We start from the raw sequence: 24,637 nt of genomic DNA, 5'->3' as shown, positions 1-24,637 counted from the left end.
GCAAGTTTTCAAGGATAAACTATAAATTCCTCATATTTACAGAAGACAGAAAGGCACATATGTGTGAAACCTGTTTATAACCGGATGGTCATTAAGTTAAATAGGTTATGGTAACTGTGATTATCCTAAACTCATGACTGACGGCCCATGGCAATCCTCCATTTAAATTCTTAAAAAGCAGAAATTTCAAGGAAGCCACAACTAATTTCCATTATCATATGTTACGCTAAAACCACAGATACACTGTCTCTAAAGAAAAAGTCATTGTTTGGCACAAATATAAAATCATTTTTAAGACATCAGAAATTATTTAAAAGACATCAGGGTAACTGTTTTACTATTTATACCCAAATATAATTGTCTTTTTTTTTACATATCTGAAAATGCATGACACAGTAATAATTTAGGCATATGTGCAGAACAGTCCAACTTACTTTGAGAGCATAGAGGCCTGACTTTCCAGGGATTTTGAAGAATGTTCCATCACCTATTCGAGTGTTAGTGTGAAGCATTGCATTCAGACAGGCTAAAGGAGAAGTTCCACTAGAAAATAAAAAGTGTACAAAAATGAAGCATTTGAGATATGTATATGCGTTAAGACTATTCTACCATTCTCCTGAAAAAAAAAAATCATCTTGCTGCCTTTTTAAAATATCCTCGAAAACCCAACCTCGAAAACATCTACATTACAATAACAGGCCAGTCTAGTTTCTCCAAAGTTAATCAGATGCATCTGTCTTACAGGCTTCAGGCAAATAGTCTCCTAAACTGAAATTGTGTTTTTATTCATAAAGCAACTAACCCTATATTTCAAAGAACACAAAATCCAAACATTTATGTGGTATTATATTACAAATAATACCATGAAGTTTCAGTTTTTTATTACTGCTACACACAACTTAATGTTGCACTTGAATGATCAAATAAATCAAGTTCAAGGACAGCTCCATCCTATAGGTTGAAAAGCAACAAAAGAATAATAATAAACCAGAAAAGATCTTATTTGAAATTAAAAGTATTTAAGTTACTCACAGGATTGCATTTCTCACATGGCCAAATAAAAATCTTTACTAATGTTTAAAATCTCTTAAATAGTTTCCATAATGCCATGCTTTTCTCAGATTTTTGAAACAAAATATATTTTGGAGGATTCTGAACAGCTAATATTTATGTTGTATATTAAAGATGTGAGCAAGCTATAAAATCAATCGATGTTTCAGAGAAATCAAATAGTATTAAACTAATGATTAAAACATCAAAGCATACACACATATATGTAGACATTATTGAAATATGTTCATATATTTAAAAATAATTGAAATACATAGTATATGAGTATTGCCTGGGAGTAGACTTTAGATCTTTTTTGTGTTGTATTTACTAATATATTTGGAAACTAGAATTTAGAGCTAGAAGCATTACTTTCATTTAGTTCTATTTATATGTACATTTTACATTTGTCTGAATCAATAATAAATAGAATTTTACTCGACCCCACTTGTCTACTAAGGATTTCCAGATACTTAATGCACAATATTCTGGGGCAGGAGAACTTCAAAATATTTAACTTTCAAGTTTTAAATTTCTGTGACAGAAACATAATGTTGTTACTAAATTAAGCTTATCTTTTACAAAATGAAGATAATCAATTTTTTATTTCCATGAAAGTTCAGCAGGAAAACGAAAAAGTTGAATTTGTTGAGTTACCATAATACATAATAGCAAGCTTCTGTGTGTGTGCATGTATCATAAGCATAAAGGTTTATAAATATTACAATAATTTTAACACTAATTTTTTAGGACTCAGCCTCTCTTTGCTAACACATCAATATGATTCTACTGGGTTTAACATGAAGCAAAAATCCTAGTATAAATTTGGTCATAGAGAATACAGCCATAATAATAAAGTACATATGGTGATAATTATGTGCATTTATGTAGTATCTTTCACCACAAAGTGACTAGAAGCTTAAAGATCCCATTTCATTATTTTTCCTCACAGAAGAATTTTTGCCCATAGTTACGGTGGGCAAGGAAGGTATTTACGTATAGCATGAAAAGTAAAATTTACTTATCTTTCCTGTATCTGGTTAAATTCCAGATAAGCAATGGTATATATGCTACACCAAAAACTGTGTAAATGAATTTTATCATTATTCTCACAGAAAAAGCATAGATAACTTGAAGCAAGTCATTACTATTCTTTGTTTAGTGAAACTGTCAGAAATACTGACAATTTTTAAAGACTTGGCAAGATAATGTTAGCACTATGAGTAAAATAGACTGGTATAAATAAAAATTATGCAACAAAGATTTTCTAAAATGTAACATAATAAGTAACAATATTCTTCAAGACATTGTTCTTGCTTATTATTTCTTAAGTTCCAATGTACAAACCTCCAGGAATTCAGAATATTAAAGATAAACACAGATCTAAATACAATTGAAAAACTTTAAACAAATACAATCTGACATCCCTATAATTTACATTTTCCTGAAAAGGTAAACAAAGGTATTTGTAGAAGATAAAGTGACAATTAAATAGTAGTGTAATGCAGTACTTGTTACAGACATACGTGATAAGCACCCAATTTCATATAATAAGCTCTGCTGAACATGAGTATGTTATTAAATCATACTGTTTATTAACTCAGTAAAATCAATATTTACTATAGAGGTATCTACAGTATATAATGTTGACATATTTCCAAAAGTGACTACTATGATTTTCATACTTTGCCCCCAAAACAAAAGTGAAAAACTTAAACTATATGGCATTTGGTTTTTAAAAGAATTATAATTTTGCAAATAAATGAAAATTTTACAACTCAGTTAAACTGGTCAGATTAATTACTGAGTTTTAAATAAATCATTTGCATTTCTTTAAAGGATAAAAAAGAATTAGATTATAAATATGCTTTAGAGAAAAACATATAAGCTTCAAAACTACTTAAAATCAGAGCATCAAAAGAATTAAGTGTTGAAAAGGGCAACTGACACATCTATTACAGAATATGCGTAGAACAGAATATAATATCTTGTATACTACACTTGTATTGCTACCATTCTCAACACTCCTATTAAATCTAGAAAATAATACTTTTCCTTAAAAAAATAAATGTGTTAATAGCTACCATGTCAAAATAAATAAACATTTAATTCATCTAAATGAACTAACTTTATCCAGGAGAAACAAAATTAAGGAAGCACGCCTTGGTTTATGTAAGGTAAATATATACAAAGACACACACATATGTATATAAATACGTTGATTAACATGAGGATAAAAAGATGGGACAGATATACATCAGGATGATATTTTAGATAACATAAGTACATTCTATATTCCCATGTTGTGTTTCTAATAAGAAAATCTTTTGTTATACTTAATGCAAGGGTTAATGATTGAAACCAGAATATAAAAGTTAATCTTGTAATCTAATACATATGTGTGTGTTTGTGCAATAACATTCAACATTTTAACAAAAACATTTCTGAAATTTCAATTACTTACTTTCTAAAATGATGAGTTGGAAGACCATAACATCCCAGTTTATCAAGGAAAAGCAAAGAAAAAAGGAAGAGAGAAGTTATTTTTTCAGCTTAAAATGTTTCTGTATCATTTGTTTCAATAAGAGTCAATATACAAAAAATAAACCAAACACTTAGAATTTGCAACATGTAAGGAGAGAAATGGGGGGCTGATAAATGTAAAATTCTACTTTCTTCCCTAATGCTTAGATATTTTTATTGTGTTCACAGTGCACAAGTACTTTATATTAGAAACATAACTGGAAATAAGCACAGCAAAACCAATTCATTTCTTTCTTCTAGTTTCTATAATTGGATCCTTTATAGGCACCTGCTAGGGTCTAAATACAGCTTATTCTACTTGTTTCTATTTCTCTCCTGGATGTATCTTTGTAGAACCCTTCTGGTTTGTTTTCATTTCCATACCCCCTGAAGCAGAACAAGGGCGGAATTTGAAGTCAGGAGAACAGGCATAATTTAAACTGTCTAGACATCAAAGAACACCCAAAGATATTTTGCAGAGCCCTGGTTCTTTATGAACTACAGAAAAGACCTTGCTTCATCACATCAAATTGCTGACAGGACATATAAAATTATACTAATGGAGTACAATTAGTGAAGCAAATGGATAACCTATTTAATATTTTTTAAACTAGAAAGAATCTATTGAAAATACAAATTAGAAGAATAGCTGTAGAAATGACAAAAAGCTACCATAACTGTGGTCTTGCATTCATTTATATATTCAGTTGTAATACAATAAGGGACAACTGTAAATAATCTAAATCTTATACTTCCTAATTTGTGAAGTATAGCTTAAGTAAAGTCATATGTGAGGAAGATGTTAAATCTTATTTTTCAAGTATTAGAACATAAAGAAAAAAGATCCTGAACAAAGTTAAATCCAAGTCAAAACAAGTATAATCAACCATTAAACAGCATTACTAGCAAGTCAATGCTGTTAACATAAATTAATAAAAAATAATCATATCTGAATACTTCTTTCAAAATTAGAAAACTTTATTTAAGAATTTCCAGTGCTTATTAACTAAAAATAAAAAATCTAATTATGAAGACCATAAATAAGTACTTATGCATTAAGAGAAATTATCTCTATTTCTGGTTTGGGCATTACTTTCCTTCATGTTCTAAAAAAATTATTGTTACTGAGAAATTTTCTATAAATCTGTTACTGTTTTTACATCACCTTGCCCATTACACCAGTGACACTTCCCTCCATGCATAGCCCTTTCCCTATTAGAGCTCTTTTTCCCCTGTCTACTTTGTTACTTTATTTCTTTAATAGAATCTTGTGTTCACTAAGTAAAAGCTGAAAATTTTATCTAGTGTTTGTGCATTAACTCTATGTTACATTTCATACAAAGTATTGTATATGTTAAATAATGAATGAAGCACACTGGATGTATCTATTGATATATTTAATAAAAATGCCTCCATTCATAGAAAATAAACTACTTCTGTAAGTAAACAAGACTTCTTAACACACAACAATGTTATCATACTTCAAGGTGATAAATCAGAAACACAGATGATTAAAAGTTACCTTAAAAGCCAAACTTTGACTTCTCACTCTTCAAAAATACTATTATTCTTACTCTTTAAAAATACTACTATTAATTGGTTTGTTTTTACTGGGGTTTTTTTTGCTCCCAGAATTTTCAATGGGCCCCTCCCAGCCCCTCTTGGATATACAGAAGACAGAGTAAGGAGAGATATAACCTTATACCACATCTCCACCTAAATAACTTAAGATAAAAAAATAAAAGCTAAAATTTTAGGTTTTTTTTAATCCAAGCACATAAATATCACCCTGAAACTTGAACCTTCAAATTATAATATCCACATTTCATAATTATTTTAAGAAGATCACTAATGAAAGTATAGAGAGCATGGACACATGAAAAACAACAGATTGGAGTTTGAAATCCATAAAAGTAGGAGCAATTAATTCAGGAGATGGTACATATTTAAAAGCGATATATTTATTTTCAATACTCAACATATAACAATGGTGAAGTTAGAATGTATTCCCAATTCTATCATTAGATGCTACATTGTAGCAAAAATTTATGTGCCAAGTGAAATATATTGTGCAATTTAACTCTTGAATTCTGAGATCAATTGCCGACCCTAAATGTAAACATATATTTCATTGGTTGATCAATACTAAAGGATATCCTTCCTAAAATATAATCAACATTTGAACTTTGATCTTTCTGTGCAGTTGATAAACACTGCCAAGTTAACACTAAACAGGACCGCACTGATTTATACAGTCATATTGACAAAAATTACCTCTTAGGAATGAAAAATTCTGAAACATTACTACAAAGACATAAGTTTGTCTAAAATTAGGTAAGAATAGGCTCTAAAAAGACATTATGTCTCTAAAAAGGATATTTATAGTCCTATAAAAGTGTAAGTCAAACTATATATTCTAAATTATAATTGCCAAGACCCGCAACTAAAAAATATGATGAACTTTGGTAATAGGCATCAAGTAATAACCATGCCATATATACATAGCCTCATACTGGCACTGAAACTTTTTTCTATAACTATGTATGACATGAAATACTATAATAATTCTGTTGTACTGAAAAAGGCAACAGAGTGCAATAAATAAGACCATCTGGTCTCTGGAGCCAGTCAGCCTGAGTTCAACTGAGGGGACACCATTTACAAGCTGAGTGATTTTAAACTTTTTCTATGTTTCAAGTTCTTCAACTAAAAATTGTGGATTATACAAGTCACTTTCTCAGAAGGAATTCTACAGATGTAGCAAATCTAAAAATGCATTCAAAAGATTCAACAAATTAAAACACACAAAATATTTAGAAATATCCCTAGCATATTATAAATGTGCAAAAATTGAAAGCTGTTACTATGTATTATTGTATTATGAATAGTTATTACTCAAAGTTACTCAATCTAGAGATACAAAGAATGACAATTGGGAAAATTACATATTTTATAGCTTGTATACAGAATCAGTTCATGTAAGATGTTGTCTATTTCATTTTAATTTGTCAAGCAGAAAGAAGTGAAGATATGTGAGTGCACACACTCCCACCCCATAATACTCAACATGTGAATGATACTGAAAATGACTTATATAAGACAACAGACTGGTAAGACACTTCTTAATAAAAAAAGAAATCCATTCAATGCCAGTGATTAAAGTGGTTTCCATAGAGGTTTCAGATATCAGAACAGTTTCTGAATAATATAAATAAAAAACTAAGCAACAGAAGATACCGATGTTGGTTATCTTACCCAAACAAAGACACCTATAAAAATGAAGGAAGAAAAAGCTTAAGAGAATTCAAATCCATAATTGAGATGCCTCTCTGTAGAACTGTATCATTAAAGAATAACGCAATCCATTAATTAAACAAACAGTTCTGGAACACATTATATATGTCAAACTGATCCTCGAAATAAATCCACATTCTGACAGTGCATTGCACATAATAGAAATGCTGGTGGAGCTGAACTGAATTCTCTGAATACATATGAGATGACAAGGGATTCAGAAGAAAAGAGCCTTGAGGCATGTTGCATAACAAGAGGAAAAACACTCGGAATATAAATGTTATCCTGAGTTTATTCTAAGGAGATGATTTAAATACGATCAAGCATAGATTCCTTAAGTCACCAACTCCAATGCAGACACAGTTAACCCATGGTCACTGAGGACTCTTTAGGGTTATATAATGGTTTTCTCTTATTTTCAAATCACTTTATTGGGGGAATAATAACTTGAAGTACAGCTGTTGACAGAGAGTATAAATTCTGATCTCTCCCATCATAGATGTCTGCAAAATACCTCTATTTCCCTGCCCCCCACCCCAGGTCCTTTTCCACATACACCACTAAAATCAGAGAAATTTTTGTTATTTTGTTATATAATCTTTAGCAACAAAACAGGAGATTCCATATAAAAAGTAAAGATAAGGGAGCTGGGTGGTGGCGCACCTGGTTGAGTGCACATGTTACAATGTGCAAGGACCCAGGTTAGAGCACCCAGTCCCCACCTACAGGGGGAAAGAGGTGAAGCAGTGCTGCAGGTGTCTTTCTATCTCTCACCCTCTCCAGCCTCCCTTCCCTCTCGATTTCTGCCTGTCTCTATCCAATAAATAAAGATAATAAAAAATTAAAAAAATAAAAAGATAAGCAGCACAGTATATCTGGCAGGATAGTTTAGTTTCACATAAATATGCAAATGCTTATATTCTACTTGTAGCTACACATACTCTTGCATCTAGTTAGTAATTACCAAAAATACTGCAGCAATATTGGAATGTGGTCTATGAGATATTGATCCCAAGTGACATTAAAATTTTTTTAATAAATTTGGGGAAAAAGCATCCTGCACTCTCCTTTTGCAAAGTCACCAAATACAATAACAAAACATATTAAAATCCCTGAGAAATCCTGCTTAATTCATGAGTTGTAACTCAGTTCATACTAAGCATACACAATAAAACTATTCTTCATCTATAATATTTAGCAACATCTCCTATTAAAATATGCTAATAATGTCAGGGCCTAGATTCAGTCCTTGCCACCCCAACTCCAAGAGGAAAACTTCACAAGTGGAACAATACTGGTGGTAACTCTCTTTCACTCTTATCTCCTTACTCTCTTCCCTCAACCTTTATCAAAAGAAAACTGGAAAAAAGAAAAAAAAAAAGGATACGAGGAACAGGAGTCCCAATGTGGGCACTGAGATATAAGATGATGGCAAAAATCATCATCATAATCAACAACAAAAAAAGTATAACATCAGATTATTTGAAGAAATGCTCTACTATATTTATGGACAGGATCAATAGAAGGATAAAACACTTGTTAGCCATAGTCATTAAAGGGCTAATTTTTATCAGTCAACTGTTTAATGAGTCTACCTGGTAGAGCACATAGTTCACCATGTGGAAGGACATGAGTTTGTCCCCCTCACCACCACATAGGACCACTTGCACAAAGGAAACTTCACAAGTGGTGGAACAGTACTGTATTATCTCCTCCTGCCTCTCCATCTTTCTCTTTCCCTCTATCTTCCACAGTCCATTGAAAATAGAGACATTTTCTAAGAGTGGTGAAATCACACAAAACCAAAGCCCCAGTACAGACCCTGGTGGCAAAAAAAAAAACAATACTGTAAATATGTACAAAAAGTATGTTTCACTATACAACTGGCCAACTGTTAAACTGGCAAGTAAAGTACAATTACTAATCCTATGACAATTTTTGTTAGAAACAAGTAAATGCAGAAACACTTGAGGCTAACTAAGACTCCACTGAAATCTTAGGATGAATTCCTCCCTAACTTAAGGTCAGATCCCATAAACCTAATGCTGGTTTGAATACAACAAAGAACATTCAATGCTTTAACAACTGGGAGAAATTCTAAGCTTGTCATATAAAGAAGTGACTACAAAAGCCAGATAAGGGCAAGAGATTGGTTCACTTAACAATGGCTTTTTTGGCAACTACCAGGATACCCCTTCACCCAGAGACCCAGACAGGGAATCCTTGGATATGGATTTTCCAAGGATAATATGGGACTAGGCACTCTCTATCATCACTAGTCACACCCACTGAGAACATAATCATAAGCCCTTCTGTAGGGTTCTTCAGGACCATATCCTCACTATGAAATAGCAATGGGAGGGACTGACTCACTCTCCAAAGGGAAGCTGGGTCACCCTACTCTGTCACTTGAGTAAGACTAGCTCTGAAATGAGTGCAGTCTAGAATGTTCCCAGCTGTGATTATGGACTGTGAGTTCAGTCTAACAGGGACTCAGAATGGGCCCCAGGTTAGATCATTGTGGTAAATAGTTAATTGCATTAATTGCATTTATGTTTCTTCTTCAAGTTTGCAAGCAACTGTCTGCCCTCATCCTGCTTTCAAGTTATATTCTCAACTCTGACACCATCTTCCTAGACAATATTTCTAGTCTACCCCCATGTGAACTATCAAGATCAAGCAAAGATTATTAAAACATAGCCTCCTAGGAACAATCCTAAAATAGACTTCCTAGTTTCCTTCTACCCTAAGGACCGTACTTTCACCTGCTCTATTCCTAATTTACGGTTCCTGCTTATTAAACATTTTGTCCTGCTTTCCATCTTAGTCATTTCAGACACCAAGTTCCAGATGCTGCTGATTCCATACTGACTTCCCTGGGCAGATGGCCTCACCAATGCCTCCTGGAACCTCATCTCTCCAGAGCTCTGCCCCAAGCAAATGTAGAGACAGGATGGGGGTATGAATCAACCTGCCAATGTCCATGCTCAGCGGAGAGGTAATTACAGAAGCCAGAACTCCCACCTTCTGCACACCATAAATAATGATAGTCCATACTCTCAGAGGGATAAACAACAGAGAAGTTTTTAATGGAGGGGATGGAACAAATAACTCTGGTGGTGGGAATTGTATGAATTACACCCCTAATACAACTATATCCCTTATAATCTTGCAAGTAAATATTAAATCACAAATAAAAGGTAAGACATTCACACTGGAGGCAAAAAAAAAAAAAGGCATTGGGACCAGCATTAGTGCACTGGGTTAAGAGCACATAGTACAAAAAATATATAAAACATTCTGTACCCACTAATGATTCTGGGCCCATGTTCCCAGAGGGATAAAGAATAGGAAAGCTTTCAAGGGGGGATGGGATATGGAGCTCTGGTGGTGGGAACTGTAAGGAATGTACTCCTCCATTTTATGAATGTATTAAAATTAAATAAAAATTTTAAATAATTGTTCTCTGAAGAATGAAATACAAGAAATAAATTTATAAAATTGAAAAACATATAGTTTTAAATTATAATAAATATGTACAGATAGTACTCACATACAATTGAAAACAGTATATACCTATAGTAATAAATTCACCAGCAGATGCAAAAATGTACACAAAAGTCACATTACTCATTTCTCACAGATTTGATATCACTCCTGATTCCCTATTCATTTCACTCAGTCATGGTTACTCCCTTCCTACTCATCAGCTAGAACTGAAGTATTTCATAGGCAATTCAAATTTTCTGTCTTAGAAAAGTTCATATGTTATTTTACATTTTTTGTTTCCTCACATCCTGATTCAAAAACTCTATCACATGAGATTAGTTCCATAATACCATAACCCTAACCCTGTTATCAATATCTCCTTGCCTCAATTTAACATACTGTTGCAATAGTTTTTCTATTAAAATTTTTAAAGAAATCATTGCTAATACTTCTCTGATCATGCCATAATCTTACATATATATGTGTATATAATCATATATGCAAATGTTTATATATCATATATTGTTTATATGTACATATACAAAATCCATATATACAAAATCACTGATTTTCACTGTCTACACAGGAAGCACAAAGTTACTTTAACTCAGACTGAGATTCCGGGCCTCTACAATAATTCCTGATGTGCATTTCATCTTTCCTAACTTTTGAAACACTGCTTTAACTCTGAGAACATCCTCCTATAATCTTTTCTAGTTCAATAAGTCATGTGACCCCATGACTTCCCATTTCTTTGTCATGACTCACACAAAAAACCCTGGCAGGAGTTGATTATGACTTATTGTTTCCTTTTTGACGCCAAAACAGTAAAAAAATAAATATAAAAAGTGATACCACTTGTGAGGTGAAGCCTTATGATTGATTATAGGATATTTGCCTTATTCTATTAGAGTGTCAATATTTTGTCTCACCCTCTTAGTATCTTTTCATTTATTTATATAATTTTCATTTATAAAATGGGAATATTAACAAGACCATAGGATAAGAGGGGTACATTTCCACACAGTTCCAACCACCAGAACTCCGTATCACATCCCCTCCCCTGATAGCTTTCCTATTCTTTATACCTCTGTGAGTTTAGACCCAGGATCATTATGGGATGCAGAAGGTGGAAGGTCTGGCTTCTGTAATTGCTTCTCCGCTGAATATAGGCATTGGCAGGTCAATCCATACTCCCAGCCTGTCACTCTCTTTCTCTAGTGGGGCAGGGATAGGAAAAGTGAGGCTCTAGGACACATTGGTGGGGTTGTCTGCCTAGGGAATTCAGGTTGGCATCATGGTAGCATCTGGAACCTGGTAGCTGAAAAAGAGTTAAGATATAAAACAAAACCAACTGTTGACTAATCATGAACCCAAAGGCAAAAATACCGAAGATGAAGATTTGGGTTCTCCGTTTTGAAAAAAGGTAGTAGGTCGATTTTAGGTATATTCTAAGGGGGTCCATGATTTTACTAGTTTTTGCCTGAGCCTGACATCTAATAGCAGGTGAACCCATGTTATTGTCTGGGAAGATGGTGTCATAGTTGGAAAAAGGGATAGAAAACTTTAAAAGTATAGGTATTAACTGTCCCCAGGAGGTTTTGTAGAATCTGTTTGTAAAGCCACCGCTCCTGATTGGCTGCACACAACCTCATCTCCTTCCTAAACCAATCAAAAACAGTTACAAGAAGCAACTATCAAACATGCTGAAGGGGTAGAGGGAAGGAGAAAAGGTAATCTAACCCAGGCAAGACCAAGGTCCTGATTGGTCAGGTATTCTGTCACTCAGCGCTCCTTCAAAAACCAACCAAAACCAAGCAACCAACCAAACAAACAAACAAAAACATATGCTTGGGGAAATATCCCTCCTTCCTTTGGATGACACTCCTGATGATGCAGGAATCTTGAAGAAATTAGCTCCACAGGAGGCCTACCAGAAGTAGCTGGCTTGGGGGTTGGTCTTGTGCCTGGGGAAGTGCAGAGCAAAATAGTAAAACTGAAGACTCCCAGCTGATTCCTTGTTTCCTTTTCCCTTTTCTGTTTACCAGCCCAAGAGTGAACTACAGGGCTTTTCCTTGGTGCCAACAGACCCACCCCTGCACTCTTCCTCCCCCCACTGGCCCAGAACTCCTATCCTCACCTGAACTTCCCAAGTTTAAAGCAGCCTTTTTGCAGCACTCATGCCAGCTGTTGTTTCCAAGTCACCATCTTGGCTCTGTCCCACCATCTTTTTTTTTGTAAATTTATTTATAAAAGGAAAATATCGATAAGACCATCAGATAAGAGTGGTACAAGTCCACACAATCCCCACCACCAGAGCTCTGTATCTTGGTATCTTTTATCTCAATGGGACACAACTCCACAATTTAAAAAGATACTGTATCCTCAGGGGAAAAAAAAGTAGGTGAAAATAGAGGAGATGATGCTAAGTGGAGAAAAATGCACACAGAATGAAACATGCAAGGGCCTGTACAAGGATCCAGATTTGAGTCCCACTCCCCACCTGCAGGGGCAAGCTTCACAAGCCTGAAACATGTCTGCAGGTGTCTCTGTCTCTCTCCCTCTCAATCTCTTTATCCTAATAAAATGGAAAAAAAAAGGCTGCCAGGAGCAGTGGGTTCACAGTGCTCACACCAAACTCCAGGCATAAAAGTTGGATGGAAAAAAATTATGCTTAGTGAATATCATATTGAGATGAAATTTGGATGTTTTCTCTCATATGTGTAAAATACAGAACTGAAAAATGAATTGTTGAAAGAAGGAGAAAGAGGAGAAAGGGGGGCAAGGGCATGGTATATCTCTTTAAGTGCACACATTACTGTGCGCAAGGAACAAAGTTTAAGCCCTTAGTCCACCTGTAGGGGGAAAGCTTCACTAGTGGTGAAACAGGGCTGTAGGTGTCTTTTTGCCTCTTTCCCTCTCTATCACTATCCAATAATAAAAAAATAAAAATATAAAAAAGGAACGGGAAGAAAGAGTTGTTTTTAGATTGCAAGTGCTTTTTCTCTTTACAAAAATTTCACAAGTAACTTCCAAATTATCTCCTCTTGCGGGTAACTATATCCCTCATTCTACTAAAAGCTTACTCCTTTGTATAGACTCGGTATTAGTACTTAAATTTTTGTTAAACATCGATACAAGTGATTGCAGACGAAGAGGAGCATGAAGAAGGCAAACGTGGACAGAACATACTGTGGTATGCAAGAATGCTATTATCTGCTATTTCCAGGGCAGTGTACAGAAGGAGAGAAGATATTTAAATGGCAAAAAACTCCTGAAGGAATGTATACGTTTATATGTATCTATTCAAATTTTCAATTCATTGCCAAGGAGAGCCTAGTGCATTGATGGTGATGCACTCCAGGATACTGTAAGAAGGTAGGTGTCCTTGATGAGCATGATCATAAATGTAACATGAGACATGTCCAAACTGAAGAACATGGATCACTCTGTAGTATTACCTGCAGGATAGAATTTAACCATGGCAATGATGGTAGGGCATGCATATAAAGAAAGGAATAAAGAAGCACATGACTTGAAGTTTTGAGGACAAGTCCCCAAGATGACTACACCTGTGAGATAAGAGAAGAAGGGAAAAATTCTAAGCAATATAGAGGCTAAAAAAAGGCTCATCTAGTCCACTAGGTGTTTTGTCTCAACAATCTCCTGGGCTGGAAGCTCTAAAGATATGGTGTCTCTTTTTGTGTGTATCTTTCTCTGTGTGTGTCTATCTGTCTCTCTGTCTCTTCTGTCTGTCTGACTCTCTCTCTCTCTCTCGGTCTCTCTCTCTCTCTCTCTCGTGTGTGTGTGTGTGTGTGTGTGTGTAAAAATTGTCCTGGGAGAGGTGAAATTGCATGTGTGCATAACAAAAAATATGCAATAAAGAAGGACTGAGTTTGGAAAATTATATGGTGAATTCAGTTTTGAACCTAACTAACTTGAGAATATGTATCCAAAATTCCAACATACACATCACAGATTTACTATTTGGGTTAAAGTAAACTTGGGGAGTCGTCATCATGAAGATGGTATTTTGATGAAGACAGTATTTAGAAAAGATGAAAACTGATAGAAACAGAGAAAAAATGGGACAAATAAATGACTGACTTGTGCTTATTATATTCCAAAAGTATATATATATATATATATATATATATATATATAGGAGAAAATGTTCCTGACAAAAGGGAAAAAATGCCTCCTCTGAAGAATTTCATTATACTAATAGATATAACTCTAACCTCAGAAAATCATTATTTTAGAAGTCAGAACAAAAATTCTATGTTCATAGGTAGAAAATAACCTAGAAGTACAAAATTCCCTAGAAGATCTTCCTAGTAGGGACCATTTTATAAAATATAGTTTCTTTCTCCTCAAATATAAGAGGATTACTAAATACCAGCCGACTGAAGAAAAGATGAGAAAACACTTTCAAAATTCCAATTTCTTAAAGCAATTCTAATCATTTCATAAATGTCTTTTTTCCCTGCTTTTTCTGTTTCTATGTAACATTTTGCCAAATGTTAAGTCACAATACTAATTTTATAGTACATACTGTCTATAAGACTACAAGCCATCATAAATAGCATAGCAAATATTTAAAATACCTTACACTTTCTTTCCATCTAACTACATACTAAAGTTTTGAGGTGGGATTTTGTTAACCTGCAAATATTGAGACAATATGGAACCAGCCAAAAAAATTCCCTGATTGGGCTCACACATCATTGTCTTAAATCTTCTGAAATTAGTTTAACTGTAGTCATATGTCTGAGAACCACTCTTAATGCCATTATGTATTAATAATACTACATATTTTATAACTGTTATAACATTGATGTGAACCTTAGCGTAGTACTTTTTTCTTATATTCAAGATAAATTTAAGATAGACTTGCTAAAGTGGCAGTATTAATTTCTGAGACATGACTTAAAGAGTTACCATGCCAAACGATGCCAGTTTTCTTTAATTTGCTGTGGTTAACCTTCTCACCAGTAGTATATAAACTGGAATCATTGTTTGGAATCATAGTGAAGTACATGGATGTGGCAGATAAATGTGAAAACAAGCTCTGATGGCTATGTTACATCACGGTCCTATGATTATTTGTAACATCACGAGCTTATCCATGGATGTATTTATCCCTCACTTTTGTGCATTGCAAGTCCTCTATTCATGCCCTTCCATTATCATGCACTAAAGTCATTATTTTCTTACTGTTTTAATAATTTATATAGTGTATCTAGGAGATCAGTTAAATTTTTAATTACGGCTATTTCCCCAGTTTCATTTAAAGTTTTGTTTTTCATATGCATCTATATAATTTTTAAGTAGTAAATTATGCCTATCTTCTCCTGTGTGGTTTATTTTATATCTTCTATGGGTGAAAGCTATTTTCACATTAGACACAGACCCAAAAGTTAGATTGTAATGTCTCCTAATTTTCTCCAATGGTATCACTTCATATTTACATACTGCACTCTATCTGTATCTCCTTCATTATAAACAAACTAGCACTTTAAATATTTAATAAAATTTCATTATTGTTAATGACTTTTCTATAATTTGAAAAAAAGAGTAGAAATCCCTTGTCCATTACTTCATTTCTGATTCATCCTCCCATCTTTTCTGTGCAGAAGACTGTGGTACTACTCATTAGGTATTCCTTGATCAGCAGAATGTCAGAAGAATTCAGCTCAACGTTATGCTGGCTATGGGAAATTTTTTGCCTTTAAATGTTTGATAAAGGAAATGTCTAAAAATAACTAAAGCAACCACTCCTGTGAAAGCTGACACTCATACCATAAGACAAATGCTAATTTAACTTAATTAAATTTTGTCTTCCTCTTTTTGTTCACTCATACCCTCAGAGTAATTTCTGCAGAAGTGGCCATCTGCTTTGATTGGAAACATTATCATAGAAATGCATTTAACAGGGAGTCATCAGACAGTAGCGCAGTGGATTAAGTGCAAGGACTGGTGTAAGGATCCCAGTTCAAGCCCCCAGCTCGCCACCTGCATGGGGGGATCACTTCACAGGCAGTGAAGCAGGTCTGCAGGTGTCTATCTTTCTCTCCCCCTCTCTGTCTTCCCATCCTCTCTCCATTTCTCTGTCTTATCAATCAACAGCAACAGCAATAACAACAATAATAATAACTACAACAAGGGCAATATAAAAGGGGAAATAAATAAATATTTTAAAAAAATTTTAAATGCATTTAACAAACATAACTTTCTACTATAAGTAGTATGTAAAGTTCAGACATCATAGTTACTTAGGTAGGATAGCATAAAATCCACAAGACTTAGAAGTATAAAGTAAAATGAAATTTACCAAGGACCTAATTATTAGGTAGCCTTTTGAGAAATAATATACTTAAAGAAAGGAAAATAAATACAAGGTCAGAGAACTTAAGCATTCATTCTCCCTCAAACTTAGCATTTGAAACTTAAAAAAAAAATACACTGCGAATCTGGCATTAGGACTGAAAGAAATTTAATACACCTAGTTTTCAGTTTAATTTCACCCTCAGGGAAATGTAACTCATGAGAAATATTAGGATAGAAACAGATCACAGAAATTAGTATGTTTGCTATCAGCTATATTAACACTCTCCCATAGAGAGAAATAAAAAGATAAAGTTAGCAAAGGCTAAGATCAATGCAAATGTTTAAGGAGAATAAATAATATGTAAGATTATGCAAACACATGTTAATAAATTCCAGAACTAATGCTAGTACTGTTATATATGCATTACCTCTTATTTACAGGAATGAATATCATCTTTAAGAAAATGTGCATTTTAATGACCCATGGGGAGAAATGTACCTTTAGACAAAACAAGATTCCCTGTACATGACTTCATAGCAACAGCAACATTCAACTAGCACACAGGCTGCTCCTAAAGTGTACCATCACCAATTACAAAAAGGGTAAAAATTCATTTTAAAATCGGAACCCCTACTTAACTAACAGTTAATTGTAACAAATACAAAGATTAAACTGTTTAGATGATAGAGAACTACCTATGTCTGTGTAAAAATATGAAATATGTTCATCTCTCTTCATTTTTGAATGTTTCCAAAAACAAAAGCAAGAAGTATCATGGCTTTTGGCCATTTTGGCAAGCATCTTATTAAGTGTAACTCCAACTCACACATTGAACCTGAATTAATATTCCTGAGGTTTTAGATAGCCACTTAAAGTTTTCAGGAACTAGTTCCTCGATATACCTGCCACCTAATTCCAGGAAATCAATATTTCACTTAGACTAAGCCAGGAAATCTTAGATGTTGGTTTCAGTTAAGACTTATTTTATGAGATGCTGGTAGATAAAACAAATTGAAGTTGAAAAGAATTATAGTTAAAAGAGTTCTTTATCTTTTTAAGGTGCTATTGTCTAAGATACCATTACCATAGTTAACAATGACAAATTACATTAGGGTAAGAACAACAGCTTTAATATATATGCTACAGTGTCTTTCCAGTTTTACAAACAAATTTATAAGCAAAGAAACAACTTCTCTACCTATGTTTGAAATTAATCTATTGTGACAGCAACTATGAAAAGGAAAACTGATAATATAGAACCAAATAGCATCTGAAATTGAAAACAGAAACTCACAGGTATTTTATATTTAAGTAGAACACAAAAGTTTACCACATTTTAAGTCAGAAGTATACAAGAAAGGCAATGGTTAGCTGACTTTCCATGTAGATTTCTTTCTCTCTCTTTTTTTAATATATTGCCACCAGGGCTACTGGGGCTCAGTGCCTGCATGATGAAGCCACCACTCCTGGTGGTGGTCCCCCACCCCATTTTGCTGTTGATACAGGCAGACAGAAACTGAGAGGGAGGGGAAATAAGAGGCAAGAAGAGAAGCAAGACACATGCAGACCTGCAGGTGGGGAGCAGGCACTTGCATCTTGGTCTTTGTAGATAGTAACACAGATGCTCTACAGGATATGCCACAGCCCAATACCCCACATAGAAAAAAATTATACTCATTAAAATATCTTTCATAAAAACATTTACTATCAGTTTTCAAATGCTATTTGTCCTGACATAATTACTAACGGACTAATTTCCAGTCACTGATCTTCATAGTTGCCAATGTTAGGTATCAGTATTTCACAAAACAGAAAATGAACTCAGATTTAAAAAGAAAAAAAGGAGAAAGAAAATTCAATATTCTAAATATATTCAACTTTTTAAATTTATTCCTTTTTTAAATGGCAAATTTTTAAGCATTCTAAATACTGTTTCTTTTTCATTTGGTTTGTTAAACTGAATTTTATGACACTAGATATTTTCAAAACATATGTTATGCTACTATCTTCCTATGTGTGTCAGTTCCCCTTTGGTTTGCTGATGCTTTTTACAGACATTATTCTCTTCTTTCTTTTCTTTTGGGATCCCCACTTGAAGTGTATTTGCCTGTGGCCTAACATCTCTCTGTGTAGAAAGACAATGCTACAGAACCAGTCAAACCCATGCTAAAATACCCTATCTTCCATTTATGTGTGAAGATATTTAAGATGTGTAACTTATCTCAGCATAAATTTATTAATACTTATCTGTAAAGTGAAGAGAAAATTCCTACTCCTCAATGTTACAGTGAGGACTTAAGCTAAAAAAATAGAGTAAAAACTGTTTGGCTCACTACCAGATGCTGACTGATTATTACATAAATGTTAGTTTGCTACCCTTTGGCCAAAATGGCCTTCAAAAGAAAACTCTAATAATATTTACAGACCTCTATATGTGTTTTTTATATCAGTTAGTTATGGATATCATACTCCTAGGTCTAATAAGCTTCTCCTTTGTTTAACACTCATTAACCTTTTTATTTCCACAAAATAATACCACAAAATAACTGAAATAATACCACATGTGTAACAGTTACAAAAAAGTACCAAACTTCTAAATAACATGTTCAAAACTGAAGAAATTATAGCAATATGCACTATAAATATTAAAATACTTGAGAAATTTAAAAAGAGTGGCAATACTTATACTGTAAGAAACCTTATATAATGAGTTCACTTTGATCCTTAACAAAGTAGAGTTAAAACGATAAAGTGTTCTCAGCAGAGGTAAAGCAAAATATTCTTAAAAAATCAGTTATCACCCTCAGAATATTTTTTTAATATAGCCAGGCTACTTTACTTAAAAAGGCCCCAAACAGAAGGGTGGAGGGCAAGCAAATTATAACTCTGGCAAGAAAGACCCTGGAGATGCAGTAAATATTCAGAAGAAAGAACACTCTGGATTCATAGAAGAAAATATTTCTAACTAACATTGAAATCAGATTTTCACATGTAGGTTTGCAGCCAAAATCTGGGAACAGTTTACACAAACTGTAATTCAGACAGCAAAGTTAGAATGCACACCAGTGTCTTCTCCTATGTTTTCACTTTCCAGCAAATCACACTTCCTCAGTGTCAAATCTAGTCTGCATTGTCACACTAACAGAACAGAAATAAAGTATGTGAGCGACATCCATCTGGGAATCACTCTCATAACCTTCTACACAGTCATTCAAATCACACTGCCTGGCCTCCAGGTGTCTAGCTGTTCTCTCATACCCACTAAATAGCAACAGGGGAATGAGTGACAAGTATGGGGTTCCATATGGGAAGACCCTCTATGTCCATTTTCACCCAACATCACTAACTGGTACCTACCCGGAAGGAATGAACGGAACCACTCCAATGCAATCCCAGCCACTCTTGCTAGTTCAAGCATTCGGTTCAGCATCACCTCATGACCAACACGAAAGCAGCTGAGGCTCTAATATAATCATCATGGAAAGTTGTCCCAAATCCTTCATTCGAGGAAGATCCTTCATACACACCAACGCTGTCTCCAAGCCATGACGGGGTCTGAAACCAGACTGGAAAATATTATATATGTGTATATATATATATACCATAAAACTCCCACAAACCGCTCTTCTCCTATGTCAATATTTATTGATAGTTGATGAACTCATCCTATATATTTATTGCTTCTCGAGATAATAACATAAACATTCAAAGAAAGATCTTTTCCATAATAGAAGATAAACTGAAAGTATATGAAGACCTGCTGCTGACTGGTAAAGTAGTTGAGGTGGTCTCAAATGGAACATACTTTGCCCTGAAGGGAAGAGAGAAAACACAGTATTGGTTTCCAGTGCTAATCTTCTACACTTGGTGTACAGGATCAAACTATTGCAAAGCATTTTATTTAACAAATAAACTCTTGATTTATTCAACTGTGCCAGATAAACTTGGAAGTTCTATTTGGCATTAGCAAATACATCTTCCTCCTCCTGAGTTCCAATGTATGAATGTCAATTTCATAATCCTAACAACTATATCCTTGACTGCACTCTCAGACTGCACTTGCTCATTAATCAGGGACAGAAAAATCTGAATGAATAACCTCAAATGCTAGGAATACTATATACAAAATACACAAATATACATAGATATATATGTGTATATATATATATATGAATATATTCAATGGTTTCCTGAGAAGCACTATATATTAAAGAAAAAGAATAAAAAATAAAAGAGCAATTTTCTTTCTCACATTTTAATGGATAATAAACTTTTGAGAAGCTGATAGACTATTTAATGTGGAAAAATTATTTAAGAGCAAACTATTTTATCTTCTCTAGGCTTTTATTGCAAGATTAGAATTATATTTCCACCTTGTGTGTCTTTTTCTTCTAAAATAATACAATATTGAGAGTAAAACTTTTAATCTCAGCACAATATTTTACCAAGTTTGTCTATTTCCAGAATGTGTCTAAAATAAAGGGGGAATACACCACTGGACCATTACTTTCTATGCATTTACTCTAAATTATTAGTTACATAAAAAATGAATACTGATAGAAGGCTTCTCATCACATACACTTACACTTGCCTTAATAGCCAGACACAACCCATCCTTGTCAATTATGCTCAGTTGACACTAAAATGGGGGGAAAAAAAAAGGATGGAAATGTCTACCTGCTGTGCTGGTTCCCATATCTACTCAGTAGATACAGATACATTGGTTCCCAAAGCCTGTCATTCCATCAACTTCAAATATCCAGAAACCATTTTGGATAGGCCTTGTTCTGAAATTTACATCAATAATCACTACATTTCTCTGGACATTCTACACAAATGTCAGTGCAACCTAAAAAACGTAAATAGTCTTTCACAAGGATAATTCAAAGAATGAATTGCTGACCTAGGCATAGAACAAAACATTATGCTATAAAAGACAGATCACTTGGCTACTTAGCACAAATTTATAGTCTACTTGGTGTTTGGCAATATAAAAAGGTTTTCATCCTCAAAAGGTTATGTTCTCTTGTTTTACATATTTGCCCTGTTACATAACCTGAGGTTAGGAGAAAAAGATGGAAATATAGATAACTGTGATAAAGGCACTCTAGAAAACTCCCTTAGGATATTAGTGCCATGGGGAAAGTGTTCCAGAACAGTTGACAATATGCAGCTTATATAAAAGTACTAGAGAGGCAAGACTTGCAAAAATAAATAAATAAATAAAGTATTAATTCTATGTAATATGCAAAAATTTTGGAAATCAGGCTAATTCTCAAGAGTGCAAAACTATTACATACTATACTTAGTAATGCTTTCAATAAAATATATAATGTTAATATATTTAAATTTGATGGTGAGAAAGAAATGTGCAATATTTTACATAGACGTTTACACTCAAAAGGTTAAAATAGCAAAAACATCTAACATAGAGAAATAAATCTCTCAAGTTACAAATAAGATACCCAGAACAACCCACTTATTTAAAAAACTGGTGTTTTGCAATTAGGTAAATAATTAATCATAAGCCACATTCTAGTAATTGACATATATATTTTAGTTGGTCATGTTTTTCAAAGATCATTTTATTGGGGGAATAAAGAGTTATAACACAGTTGTTGATACATGGATACAATTTGTCATCTCATGTTAGGTGTCTCTAAAACACAAGACAGCTCAAAGTCTAAATGATCAAGTAATAATAGTTTTTTGTTTTTTTGCCTCTAGAGTTATTGTTGGGACTTGGTATCTGCACTATGAATCCACTGCTCCTGTGGCCATTTTTTGGACTCTGAGGTCCCAGTTTATTTTGTTTTATTTTTATTTATTGGATGGAGACAACCAGAAACTAAGAGGGAAGGGGGTGATAGTGAACACTGTAACATGTGTGCTCACTCAGGTGAGCCACCACCTGCCACAAAACCCCCATCCCCAGTTTAAATCTCTAGCACACAGGTCAGTCTCACTTGATCTGTTTCATTCCCTCTGTATCTCTCTCTTCGAAATAAATATATTTTATTATTGCCACCAAGGTTATTGCTGTGATTCAGTGCATAGAAATTTGAAAAGACAGGGAGAACTTGAGAGCATAGGGGGCTGGAGAGAGACAAACAGGTCCCAGCACTACTTTCTTTACCACTTGTGAAGCTTACTCCCTAGAGGTAGGGAGTGAGGGCACAGATGTATGCTTTTGACCAGGTGAACCACCACCAAGGCCCCTAAATAAATAAGGTATTAAAAAAAGAAAAACAACTCAAGAAATAAAGATATTATGGAACTTTTACTACAAATATAGAAACAAACTAAAATTCACATTTCCGTTTACTTGGTCATAAAATATCATGAGGGATAGTATAAGGAAGAGAATGGTGGAAAATCAGCTCTACTAGTAAGTAAACTGCAGTCCTATTATAACCAAAGAAAACTTAATAGCTTTTATTAGATACTACAACAAAGGAATGCATGTATTATTTTGTAGTGGAATAGCATGGATAAAATTATGAATCGCGCTCAAAGAACTTTTCACTGAGGAGGAAGAACATGACATTTGAATTGGGCTGTGAGGATGGAGGGCATGAAATTTTGAATGCCATCCATCAGAGAACTTGAAACATAGAGTATCTCTATCAAGCCAAGGATACATTTTCTCAAATGTCAAACAGTAATACATGAAAAGCAAAGCAAGATATTTTGTTTAATGTTGGATACAGTAAAGTTGTCCATCAAGAGTTAAATTTCCCTACAGTTAAGACTCCCACATTTTAACCTGGATTATTCAATAAAGACAATCACTTTCTCCAACCTCTTTTTCAGGTAAGTGCAACTAAACATATGGCTAAAGAAGAAAATGGATGCACTCAGTTTTCAAATCATGCCCTGACCATGCTGTGCAGCCATGGGATTTGGTGGCAAGTCACATTAAACAGTGGGACTGAGGAAAATCTTCAGTACAACAGAACAAAGGACGGCCCCCTAGCTTCCTGAACATGACTTTGCAAAACTGTCTCCTTATTCTTGGAACTATCTATCTTCAGATTATAAAGAGAAATTTCTGCATGATTAAAACCCCTGTGAGAATTTCATGTTTCCCATGCAACTTCATGCATTAGCATATACAGGGTTGCTGGCAAAGTCACAACATATTTTTGCATAGAAAACATGAAACAAGGGGCCAGGTGGTGATACATCTGGTTAAGTGTATACATTAGAATGCACAAGGACCCAGGTTCGAGCCCCTGATCCCCACCTGCAGGGGGAAAGTTTCGCATGTGGTGAGGCAGTGCTGAAGGTGTCTCTCTTTCTCTCTCTCTTCCTCTCTCTCTCTCTCTGTCTCCCCCTACCCTCTCAATTTCTGGAGATCTCTATTTAATAAATAAAGATAATAAAAATAATTTACAAAAAGAAAAATATGACATGTGTTTTCCAACAACATATGATACACAGTAAATTAAATAAACCTAAAAAAGTAATTGTTTAGATCTAAATTCTCAAAACCCAAAGGAAATAATATGAACATATTTAAACTAAAAATGGTTTAATGTAAATCAGGAACATATTACAGCAATGGACTTTTTAATCTATCTGTATTAATAAACTGCAATCTATATGACAACCTGAAGTAGTGGAAAATTGAGAAATCAGTATTATCACACTAAATGAAAGGATAAGACAACATATCATAATTCATCACAAAAATTATTTGAAATCACTAAATGTATTGGGCTTAACCTCATTTAATATGTAAAATTACCATATGTATGTATGTGTGTGTGTGTGTATATATATATATATATATATATATTGCATAGACATGTTTCTACATAAGATCCATTTGTAAAGAAAGGTCAAAAATGTTATTATTAACTAAAGGATTCAATAAATGAATACTAAATTATTGCTACAAGTTACATTGACAGTGTTTTCATTTACCCAATGAACTAACCAGACTAC

General features: G+C 33.9%; 1 protein-coding gene across 1 annotated transcript in view; it reads right to left on the bottom strand.

Moving 5' to 3' along the window:
• The window catches only part of ASXL3 (ASXL transcriptional regulator 3), a 229,028-nt gene that overhangs the window by 151,796 nt on the left and 52,595 nt on the right, over positions 1–24,637 (bottom strand). The window contains 1 exon segment of the mRNA XM_060173676.1: positions 435–543. Within this exon segment, the coding sequence (XP_060029659.1) occupies positions 435–543 (109 nt within the window).

This window comes from Erinaceus europaeus, chromosome 15, assembly GCF_950295315.1.
Source record: "Erinaceus europaeus chromosome 15, mEriEur2.1, whole genome shotgun sequence".
Lineage (NCBI taxonomy): Eukaryota > Metazoa > Chordata > Mammalia > Eulipotyphla > Erinaceidae > Erinaceus > Erinaceus europaeus.
This window is presented reverse-complemented; position numbering and strand designations above follow the sequence as displayed.